This window comes from Marmota marmota, unplaced genomic scaffold (assembly GCF_001458135.2).
Source record: "Marmota marmota marmota unplaced genomic scaffold, marMar, whole genome shotgun sequence".
Lineage (NCBI taxonomy): Eukaryota > Metazoa > Chordata > Mammalia > Rodentia > Sciuridae > Marmota > Marmota marmota.
In genome coordinates, this window is record NW_025999998.1 from 14,200,860 (window position 1) to 14,213,247 (window position 12,388).

The 12,388-nt window shown below is 41.5% G+C and overlaps 1 protein-coding gene across 5 annotated transcripts in view; it reads left to right on the forward strand.

The window, feature by feature from the left end:
• The first annotated feature begins 1,759 nt into the window (after positions 1-1,759).
• Positions 1,760-12,388, forward strand: part of Gda (guanine deaminase) — a 92,889-nt gene continuing 82,260 nt past the window's right edge. For 3 of the 5 annotated variants that reach the window (XR_007349042.1, XM_015492928.2, XM_048806910.1), the window contains exon 1: positions 1,767-2,075. Coding sequence is in view for 3 of the 5 variants with exons in the window: in XM_015492928.2 (XP_015348414.1) it covers positions 1,953-2,075 (123 nt within the window). In the remaining 2 variants the exon portion in view is untranslated. Of the gene's footprint in view, positions 2,076-12,388 lie in introns of all 5 variants that reach the window. The other 2 variants (XM_048806912.1, XM_048806911.1) reach the window with 2 other exon arrangements.

Consider the following 12,388-nt stretch of genomic DNA (forward strand, 5'->3'; position numbering starts at 1 on the left):
GGGGGGGGGGGGAGAGCGGAAGAAAAAAGCGGTAAAATGTAAACTGAAATTGGATTCCATGCCTGCATGATTTTGTTGGTATGAACCCAACTACTATGTATAACAATAATGCCCTAATTAAAAATATTCTAATTCAAAAAACTAGCCTCAGTTGGGATGCTTTCATTAAAAAATTATTAGTTGTATCTGTTTTAGGGAACTAATACATATGTTGGAAACATTTAATTAAAACTTCTTTACAGCTAACGGCAGACACTTCCTTCTTGCTTCTTCCTGAGGTTGATGTGTAGAAAAGCTGAGGTCAAGGGAATGTTTCAGTGAGATGGCTATTGGGACTGCAAGGAGGGACTGTGGTCTGCAGAATCAAGGAGAAGGGGCTGAAGTCTCCAAGAGAAGTACAAGCACAATGGCATCAACTTCAGGAATTTCTAATTCTGAGTCCTTGATAGGGTGACCAACCTTAGTTGGGTGTCTGAGACTGAGGAATTCCTGGATCTTGAGACTTTAGGGATGAAATCAGGAAAGTCCCCTACAAACTAGAATGATGTCATTCCTCGAAACCATGGCACAAATAAGGAGAAGCAACCTAAAAGGGAATGAATCATTTATAGAGACCAGTCCTGCGTTATAAAAGCAGCAATTTAGAGAAAGCCTGTGCAGGTACTGCAAGGAAGACCTCACCCTTTATGTAGAAGTCAAAACAGATGTCCATCCAGATTACTCTGCTGCTCTAGGAAAACCCATTCATCCATTTATTCAACAAACAAGTACAGAACAGCAGGCATTGTTCCAGGCACAAGACACTTCTGCTGCTCTTCCAGTCCTTCTATTGCTAGTGTGTGGGTGGGACAAGAATAAATGAAAAAACATGAAATAAATGAGAATGGATATGATTGATGCTGTGGCAGGAAAAAAGAAAACATGGACTAATGGAATAGAAACTGCAGGGGGTGGGGTGGGCTACTGGTTGGTCAGGGAAGGTTACTCCAAAGAAACCCGAGGCAAACCAGTGAGAGAAGAGTGGCTACGTCAAGATTCACTGGAAGCATTAGGAGCAGAGGAAGGGAACAGGGTGTTCTAAGGCCTTGAGGGAAACCAGGTAGTCCTTTCTAAAGAACTGAACGAAGGGCTGACCTAGAGGCTTCCCAATATCCTGATCCAAGAGCCATTTTTACAAAGAGGCCTACTTGTTTTGTGGCAGTCCCTTGATTGCTATTCCAGCACAATAGGCCGCTACCATTCCCTATTTGACGGGAGAACTTAATTTTCTGCCCTGGTACAAATGAAAGTAAATAAAAGACAGACATTTATTCAGACGTGATGTGATGTTGGGATTGTTTGTGGACAATCACAAGGACCAAAACATTGACCTTAAGGCAAAGAGAGTAACTTTGAGATCCACATGGACTCCTGTGGTGGAGCCCCGTGTGAGATTCTCTAAGATGTGCTTCCATAAACTCAAGGGAGGACAAATACATATTCTGAGTCCCGTAGAAATTGAAAATGAAACTGGTCAGGAGGTAGACGTCCCCAACCGACCTTTCACCTGTCCGGAACTTGAGAAATAAATAGCCCTAAGGGTGTAAGGGGCAGAGAAGACTGGCAGACAGAAGTGTAGGCATGCCAATTAAAGAAAGGTAGAGAAGGTTGATTCTGATAACTCAAAGAGTTAACACATCCAAAACTAACGCAGGGGTGGGGAGAAAACCACACCCCACGGGAGTGCGGAGCCAACTCGCGGGAGAAAAATCCTATTGGCATTGAGAAGGCAGGGAGCCAGCCCCTGGGCGCGGCCTGCAGGGGGCAGGCGATCGCCCGGGGAAGCGGGGGCAGGAGGAGGCCGGAGCAGGTGCCCGCTCCGCAGCTGCAGGCAGCCGCAGGGAGCCCCAGCTGTGCCTCTGCCGGTGTGCCCTCCTTAGCCCGCGGTCCCCGCGCTGTGTCCCGCCGCTGACATGTGTGCCGCCCGGATGCCTCCCCTGGCGCACATCTTCCGAGGGACTTTCGTCCACTCCACCTGGACCTGCCCCATGGAAGTGCTTCGGGATCACCTCCTCGGTGTGAGCGACAGCGGCAAAGTGAGTGGGCACGGGGTCTGGCCACCCGGACGCGCCGGCTGACAGGTGGAGGGAAGCTGGCGCGATGCGCTGCGGACGGAGTCCGGGGTTCGCTCCGCTTGGCTCCGGAGTTGAACTTGAGCGTTTGGCTCTCGGAAACGCAAAGCGAACCCAGACACTCGGTTCACCGGTTGGCTAGGGAGTATCGAGTTTCCGGAAGCCAGGAGCAGTGGGGTAATCCCACCACTTCTGGTTCGACAGCCGTCCAGGTTGCACTAGAAAGAGAGGAGAGCCATCCCCCGACCCACAAATCTTAAGAGATCAGCAATAAACCATAACATTGCTTCATTCATCTTTATATCTCTGGAGCCTGGCACAGTACCGGGCACAGGGTAGGCGCATCATGAATTTGGTTTGAATTTATTGTGAAAGAATTAACAGAGGAGGGGTCATTTGATCGCTGTTGATTTGCCCGTTGAGTACATAGAATAAGCAAAAGAACTGATTTCATTCACCGAATCCTTGGCTCAACGCAGAGAATGTACTAATGATACAGGTTAGACAACTTGTAATACTAGAAAGGATAGTCGAAGAGAGATTATCCATCTCCCTGTATCCGCCCCTCCATACACACACACACACACACACACACACAGCCATTTGTATTAAAGCAAGCAGTTCCATTTTAAGGTTCAAAATGTCTTCTATGAGTGTACCTTCTACACTTCTTTTTCCGAAAATCAGAATTTCTACAAATGACATTGGTAACTTAACGTCTGATATTTTCCGTTCTGTACACACAGATGATGACTGCATTAGTAATGGACTAGTCAGTTTAAGTAAAGTCATTCCATTTGAGGGAGAAAAAAGAAAATAAATCCAGGGGTGATATATTTTTGAGCTATTTTCCAACTACTAGTTTGGTTAGCAAAAGTACACATATTTGTGATTTGTCAGATTCAAGCCAAGACTAAAGATGTTACTAAATCAGTGACTCTTCTTACATTTGGGGAGAGGGCTAAACCCTATTTTATTATAGTGCTTTAAAAATTATCTGTGCATAACGCAGAAGCTGTTGGGCTTCTGAGGTGATACAACTCTTAGAGTTCACTTAAATGCAGAGATTGCAGTGAACCCTGAGATTGGTGCTTCCTTGCATGGGGACATGACCCTCAAGTTACAGGAAACTCATGTTGGGGCAAGTCCTGGGAAGCCCAGGTATAGAGACTACTGAACTATGAAAGAATGGAGGTGTTGGTCTAATCACAAGGAGCTGTTCAACTCTTAGATTCCCTTTTAAAAATGAATTTCCCATATCCAGAATTCTAACTGGTAGAATAGCAGACAAGAGAGTGGGTTGGGGGACTGACTTTAACACTGGAGAGGAGTAAAAAAGGAAGTAAATTACCTTAAAAATTACCTTTCCTAGGGGTTATACAGAAAAAGAATTAAAGAGTGTCCTGAACACGCAATTAGTGGTTGAGTCAGGGAGTCTATTCCTAACTAAGAAGCATATTTGGGATTGTAAATTTAGAAAACAGGCCATTCCCTCACAAGATATAACTAACTAGGAATTGACTACAAAGGCGAGTTAATTCAAGGGGTTTAGCTTTCCCAATGAAACTCCCTAATCAGTGAATTGGTAACTGTTCTTTCTATCTTCGGTGCAAGGCAGTTTATTCCTGTGTTTAATACAGGGCATGCTATATATATTTCAAATCTTGATTTCCCTCATGTTGAAATAGGAAATGCCTCACCTTTGGGATTGCCGAGATAATTGTCCATTTCTTATTTAAAACATTTCACAGTTGAAAAAAGAAAATAGTGTCCCCTTGAAACAACAAATATGTGAAATAATCATGATCTTTAAGTTTTATTGGGTTTCCTAATGCTGTTCTTGGGATGAATCTTCAGATGAATCATGAGCATCAGAGTTGCTTGTGAAAATGCTGATACCTGAGCACCAGTGGCAGAGAACTGAATTTCACAGGCCTGGAGTGGGACATAGGAAGTGGAATTTTAATGAGAATCCTGAAGGATTTGGACACAGGGAGTGGGTGGATGACATTCTGAGTAACTGTAGTATTTTGGTTGTGTGGTGGGACCACTTTAGTGAGATGTGGGGAGCTCAGTTTTGTTTCAAAGCCAGGTCTGAGATAACATCTCAAAGAGAAGGGACACAACTTCCTACGTCCTCCTTCTCTCTTATATGCCTCGTCCCTCACTCCATATAACTTCATGTAGGCTCAAAGAATGGTACTGACTATGTTTAACTCAATAATTAAAGCTTATATTCAATTAACTTAATTAAAACTATTCTTTAGCCAACATTTTGGTTTTGGGCATTTTGAATTCAGAGTTAATTTTTTTACTTGAACATCATGTAGCTTTTTAAAATAAGACTCTAAAAAGTTTAATTAATTTGAAAATGTTTAATTAATCTTGAGACACAGTGTGCTCAAATATTACTGAGTTACCTAATTCTTTCATATACAACAGGGTCAGGTTGACTTTTAAGATACATTAAGAGGCCCTGGGACTTTTAATGCACACTTAGGCAGAAGCAAGAGTGAGGAAGAAAATCATTTTGGAGGCAATGCCTTGGGGTAGCTGTAGTAAATCCTAAGGAGAAACAGAGACCTGAGTTTTGGTTGAAAGTCGACACTAGTTTTCCTGCTCTAAGACCATGGGTGAAACACCTAACCTTTTTTGAGCCAATTTTATCATTTGTAGAATTTGATTTCCTTTTGCTAAATATTAAATGAGTGATGAATAAAAATACCTGGCACTTAGTGGATACTTGACAGATACCATGTTCATTCCATCCTCTTTCTTTTCTTTGCTCCTAGCAAATTCTTAAGCTCTTGCTCACTGCAGCATTTTTTCATGTTTCCACTTGGTGGCAACCGTGCAGGCCAAGCAGCAGAGAAGGAAACCAGGGCCTGGGAGGGACAGTATGGGACAGCGTGGCAACAGCTATGCATCCTCTTGATCATGTCATTCATCTACTGGAATGCAAAGATGCACCTGGGAAGAAAGATCTGAGGAGCTGTTAGTCAGCTTTTCACCGATGCAACCAAATTACCTGACAAGAGTAACTGAGAGGAGGAAAAGTTTGTTTTGGCTCAGGGTTTCAGAGGTTTAGTACGTGGTGGGCCAAGTCCATTGCTTTGGTCCCAAAGTGAGGTAGAACATTATGGTGCAAGGGCATGGTGGAGAAGCAATGATCCCTGTGTGGCATCCAGGAAGCAGGGGTGGGGGAAGGGGCCACAGGGAGGATGAACCCTTTTAGGGCACTTCCCCAGTGACCCACCTAGCCATGTCCCACTTGCCTATAGTTCCCACTCAGTCCATTTAAAGTAGGATGGACTGATTAGGTCACAACTCTCATAATTCAATCATTTCACTTTTGAATATTTCTGCATTAACACAGGAGCTTTTGAGGGACATCTCATATCCAAACCATAACAGAAGTATTTACTGCACATTATTTTCCATACTTCTTAGTCAGCACAGTGTGATTATTTCCTATTAGAGAGTTGAGATTTGAGAATTCACGCATATAGAGATTGGGGTGGAATAGTCAACTTTTGAAATATAGCCCAAGGGCCATGTTCTTTTTATGATAGCAGGCTGCTTCCCCAAGGCACGATGTGTGTCTTTAAAGAACTTGCCCTTTATTAAAAGAGCCAAGATTTGTTGGTATAACAAAAATGGGCTGATTCCTGAGCCAAACAGGGGGCTCCTTACTGGAGATAAATTGATGAACAAAGTGTCTTGGTGGTGTTGGTAATCTAGTGGTACATTAACAAAATCTGCCATGACCTATCTGAACTTGACCTAGTCTGGGGGGTGGAGGGAAGGCTTTCTCCAGTATCAAATGACATTTAAATTGTGTTCTGAAGAATAAGTAGAAGTTAACTAGGTAAGTCAGATAGGATTCAAAGTAGAGAAGAACCTTCTAGGCAGAGGCAATAGATTATGCAAAGGTCCTGGGTAGGCAGGAAAGAAAGGTCAAAGTGGTTAGAGTCTAAAAGTTCAAGAAAAGGATAACGTAAGGTAAGGCAGGACAGACTGACTGGGTGATATCTTGGAAGGTACGTGGAGTGGGGGAGGGATTGAACTGTGATTATAGTTTGCAGTTTGTACAGTTCACTTTAACTTCAGGATAAAGAATGAATTGGAAGGGAGTTGAGTGCAGGCAAGGAGGTCACATTGGAGCATGTTGCAGTAAGGAGTTCAGGTGAAATGGGATGTAGTTTAGATGAGGGAGTTTAGATGAGGGAGGCAGTGTGGCCTGCCAATTCATGAAACCCTAAGAATACCTTTATCACTTACTACTGCTGCAGATTTGTTGCTTAGCATTTCTACTCCCAAGTTTCCATACACACACACACACACACACACACAAATTATTTAATATACATCATGGGGTTGTTGAAAGGATTAATGTTTTTGTAAGTGTAAAATATATAGAATAATGCCAATCATGTAATACATGTTTAGTAATCATCAGCAATTATTGTCAGCAATGGAGATGGAAAGAGGCTTGGTGGCTCTTTAGATCAAGTCAGCTGGATTTGATAACTTGTGAATGTATGGTTAGAAGGCAAGAGCATCAAGAGAAATGTATTTCAATGTATGTAAATAATATAAACCAGGTGTATATCACTGTGTGGTGGCACAAATTGACCAGTGATAGGAAAGGCTTCTTGAAGGAAGCAGTCATTGAACTGAACCTTAAAGAAAAGACAGGATCTGAACATGCAGGACAGAATTAAAAGGCTCTGGCAAAGGCTGATGGTTTTCAATTCTAATGTTGTTAGGAAATTTGCTTCCATAAAAAGATGCTTTTCATGCCCAAGTATCACAGGATAACTCTGAGAAGTCTGATTTTCTAGAAAGCTGATTTCTTTGTTCAGAATGTTCATAGCAGACACAGCTGGCTACCCACTCAATAGCTATAACCTTTTCTTTCTTACCACATCCTGAAGTTGATCGGCCTGTGATCTACTTGGCACAGGCTACCTCCGAGTGTGAGCCAGCCATGGTAATGTACTCCCACTTATCACTTACCATACTTGTTTTCAGCACTCTCAGAAGAGACAGCTTAGCCCACCTCCCTCTCCAGGACCAGGATATTCTGAGTTCCTGAGCTTGGCAGGAAGGTGGATCTTTGCCTTTCCAAGCAGGAGGAAAGGATGACACAGAACCACTAGGATTTGTGATTCAGACTGACAGAACTCCTGGCTAAGCAAGATGGTGGAGCAGCCTTCCTTGGTAACTAAGCGTGGTTGGTGATTGACATTCTGGCATACAGAAAATCTGTTAAGAAGCTTCTGGGATGTGGGAAGAGAGCCCCTCTTCCTTTCTTTGGATGTTCTCACTTAAAGACAGGATATCTGGGGTTGCTGCTGCCACTATTTGGGACCATGAGGAAAAGGTTAAGAAGATCCCAGAGACACCAACCTAATCTCTGACATCTCTGAACTGCTGAGATCATGAAGTGTCTTTATTGTCTAAACTGCTGTTAGCTGGGTACTCTGTTCATTGCAGCCTGACATACATATGTTATTACACTGCTTTTCAAAGAATCATATTTTTCAAAGAACTGCTAGTTGCCTTCTGCTTTCCCTCTTTTTATCTTCTCCTTGTCGGCCCAAAATATCAGTGTCTTTTTAGGCACCCATATTAGTCAAGTCCAGTCAATTTTCCTTTGGGACATCTGTGCATAGTCATTCCCCGCCCCAGCTCAACCCTTTGTTGTCTCCTAGATAAAATATTACAGAAACCCCCTGTATCTCATCCCTATTTCAATGTTTCCTCCACATTACTGACAGTTATTTTCATGAGTAGTATCATATGTCTCCTCTTCTGTAGTCATCTGTGGCTCGTTCACTAGTGCCCCAAGGTCCAAATGTCCTTGGAAGTTTCTAGACCTGACATTATTTGGACCTAATCTGTTTTTTCAATCCTTCCACCTACTTCATCTCCCTACCTGGCAAATGGGAATAAATTTACTATGGCTGCTCACACCACAATGTACCCATGAACCAAGAGATGATCTGTGAAAAAGTTTCAGTTTCCCAGCACATCATGCTCTTTTATGTTTCCATGTTGTTGGTATCAATCTCTCAGCTTAGCATAGAACTCCTTTTACAACCCATTTTCCATTGTTTATCAAATGTTAAGGCACAGCTCCACTGTCCCTTTCCTCCAAACCTTCTCTAGCCATCATTCCCTGATTGGAATAAATTTCCCCTTCCTCTGTCCTCTCATAAATATTTCTTTTTGTACAAAGATTGAACTCATGAGCTCTTAACCACTGAGCCAATTCCCAGTCCATTTTTACTTTTAATTTTGAAACAGGGTCTTGCTAAGTTGCTTAGGGTCTTGCTAAGTTACTGTGGCTGGCCTTGAACTTGTGATCCTCCTGCCTCAGCCTCCCAAGGTCCTGGGATTACAGCCATGTGCCACCGTGTTTGGATCCCATACAATTTTGCATGTATTTCAAATTAATATTTTTCTAGTGGTTAAGAACATGGCTTCTGGACCCAGACTCTGTGAATTTCCAATTTCAACTCTACTGCTTATTTGGAGAAATTCCTAATGTATCAGAGTCTCCACACCCAACGGATGGTGTGTTGAAGGTGAATCCTGACTGTGAGGTATTAAGAGGGTAGACATTTAATCTGATCATCGCATTTAGAGATGAAGCCTTTGGAAGGGGATTAGGATTAGATATGGTCATCTAGATGGAGCCCCATGATTAAATACTGGTGGTTTTAGAAGAAGAGGGAGAGAGAGCAGAACACACACACACACACACACACACACACACACACACCCTGTCTCACTATGCAGGGCCATGTGCTGTCTCAGGACTGTGCCAATAAGAAGGCCATCATCAGATGTGACCCTTGGCCTTGGGCCAGAGCCATAATCCAAAGTAAGCCTCTTTATAATTTACCTAGTCTGTGGTACTGCATTATTAGCAACAGAGAATGGATCAAGAGAGAAGGTTTACTGCCTCTGAGCTACTTGTCTATAATTTTACTTGTGCTCAAGCCATTAGGAATCAATTTAAGTATAATCTCCAAAATCTTTTTATTATTTCTGTATTCTACAGTGATCTTTCCCTACTTTTGACGTCTCTCTCATTGTCTTTCTTACGGAGTACTTGCTCACATTCATTGACCAGGCCTTATTTGTGTCTATTTTTACTCAAATTAATTATAGAAGTTCCTATTCACATGACTTGAAAAAATGCAGAGAATATCTAATATTCCCTAACAGACATAAGATCTTGCAAATAGCATAGGTGCTCAGCAAATATTTATTAAATGAATGAACACTGAAAAAATTACAGCAACTGTTGCACAATTTGTCTTAATCTTTGCTAGTAATAGTTCCGAAATGTATTTGTGTGTACCTTAGAAAATACAATATTGCATGTAACTTAATCTCCTTTCAAGAATGATTTTTATTGCACAAAATATAGATGTTCACAGTTGTTCTTTTTTATTTTATTTTTTTTTAGTTTTTAATAGACTTTTATTTTATTGATTTATATGTGGTACTGAGAATTGAACCCGGTGCCTCACACATGCCAGGCGAGTGCGCTACCGTTGAGCACCAGCCCCTGCCCCAGTCCCAGCCCTACAGTTGTTCTTTTAATTAAATTCATTCTGGTTTGAAAATGATGTTACTTTTGAAGGTTTTAGTGTCTTTGGAGATTACTTTCTTGCATTCTACTACCTATAAATATTGCTAGTGTGCTTTTAAACATTTATTCTAATACTGACTACCTGGGATGTATGGCCAGGGCCTCACTTACAAGCAGCATGTGCCAGCTGCAGTGAAATATGGATTTACCATTTAAAGCCAAGCGCTCAGGGTAAATGGTTGTACATGAGAATTAACTCTATCAGTGACTACAATGACAAGGAACACAAGGCTCAGAGAAATAAAATGGCTTTCCCAAAGAAGGAATGGAGTTGGGATTTAGATCCAGATCTGTTTCCTCTTTAGCCATTATTATCTCTCTGGATCTGATTTAAAGACCCCGGTTCCATTTCATCCAAGTAAAGCATTTAACTTTCTTTCTCAGTCTTGTCTCCTTTGTTTTGTGCTTCTGAGTTTCAGACAGAAAATCCATTCTTCATTCTGTGGCTGTGTCCAAGATCTATTTCTCTGTCCTATTATTCACCCCCTGGTTTCTTCCCAGTTGAAACTGTCCTCCCTTTCTCGGTCTTTTCCTTCAGTGCTGTTTTTTTTCCCCCTTTCTCTTGTCAGTGAAGCTGTTTTTATGTCTTGATTCCTAGCACTCATCAAACTTAAGCAAGTCTGGATGTCTCTCCAAGTCCACAGCCTTCTAGCAACCCCAGATATCCCCCAAACAATGCAAAAATGGTTACTGTAATATAATCTAATCAATGTGCATGAATCTGAATTTATAAAACTGGCTGAGGAAGGATACACATATACTTCACAGAAAAATTGGTCAGAAGTGTTTTAATAGATGAATTGAAAGATTCAAAAGGGGCCTCAGATTCTTCTTATCCTGTTTTTTTCTTTTTAACCATTTATCTATTACTCTTTACTCCTTTCCTACACCCATCTCTAACTCTGTCCCCATAAATGTTCCAGTGTCTGCATATGGATTTGTTTTTCATGGAGGGGATAAATAACTTTCATTAAATCTTGAAAGGATAAGAGACAAAATTTTCTAGACTAGCCAATCTTGAGTCTCAGGTAGAACTGTCTCACCTATACAACATCCCTGTTTGGCTTTAAGTGATCAATACACTAGAAATGTATCCATCTCTCCAATCAGGTGCTAATAATGTTACTCTCTTCCAAGGAGAACAAATCTGAGCTCCACTCACTACGATTATTGGAATGCTCAGTGATACTTGTTTTGGGACCTTTCCTTTTTTTCCTTCCACTGTGCAAGGAGGATTCCTGGAGAGTTTATAATCTAAGCCTTCATTCATTCACAGATACTGATCAAGTCTTTACTAGGTCCCAGCTGCTGTTCTTATTCTGAGGCTGCAGCTGTGAACAAGATGAAGCAGCCATTGACATGGAGTTTTATTTCAGGGCTCTTCCAGATGTTAGGTTCTTAAATACGGGCAACCCCTTACCTCCAAGTCCATGGTCACTGCTACCCTTGTTCTTTGTGGCAGTCTGATGCTGCACTTGGGTGATGACCCAAACCATCTGTTGGCCAGTACAACTCTGTCCTGTCCAGACTGGAAAGGGCCTTCCCCAGGGTCAGCTAAGGGGCACTCCACACCCTGTGCTTAGCTTGTTCTAAAACAACTTACATGAACTTCTGTGGTCACACTGGTCTTTATGTTTGGCTCCTTTTAGGGAGAAGATCAATGTTCTATTTATTTTTCATACCTTTATTTATTTATGTATTGGTACCAGGGATTGAACTCAGGGGCACTCAATCACTTAGCCACATCCTTAGTCCAATTTTTATTAGAGACAGGGTCTCACTGAGTTGCTTAGTGTTGCTGAGGCTGGCTTTGGACTCACGATCCTCCTGTGTCAGCCTCCCAAACTGCTGGGATTATAGGCATGCGCCACTGCGCCTGGCTCAATGTTCCATTCTTTCCTGGTGTGTCTAAGATACTTAACAAAAAAAAAAAAAGTCCAAGATGAATCCTTAGTTGGTCTCTTAACTATAATGGTAAATTTTAAAAGAGTTCCACAGTACATTTAAAATATGACTTAAAAAGTTTGATCAATTATGGAGGCTGCAGTTGTGGCTCAGTGCTAGAGTGCTTACATGTGAGGCACTGTGTTCAATCCTCAGCAACTATAAAAATAAATAAATAAAATAAAGGTCCATCTACAACTAAAATATATATTTAAAAAGTTTGATCAATTAAAATATTGGTAGCACATTTCTTATGTTTTGTAGTTGTACATTAAAATACTTCAACATAATTTAAGAGGAATAAATTTTTCCAACATTTTTTATTGGTGCATTATATTGTACATAATGATGGTATTTGTGGTTATATATTTGTGCATGCACACCATATAACAATATGGTTTGGCTAGTATCACTCCCCAGCACTTCCCCCTCCCTCACCACCTCCCATCCCTTGATCTCTTTCCTCTACTGACCTCCCTTTGATTGCTATGAGAGCTGTCCCCACCTTTTATTAAAAGGGAATATTGTGTGCAGTTTATCCTTGTATATTGTTCTTGGCTTCTTGTTTATGACACTTGATTATAAACTCACAGATACAAGGCATTTTGGTGATGATATTGAGAACAGTATAATATTGAACTTTTACTGAACTCTTGTTAGGTGC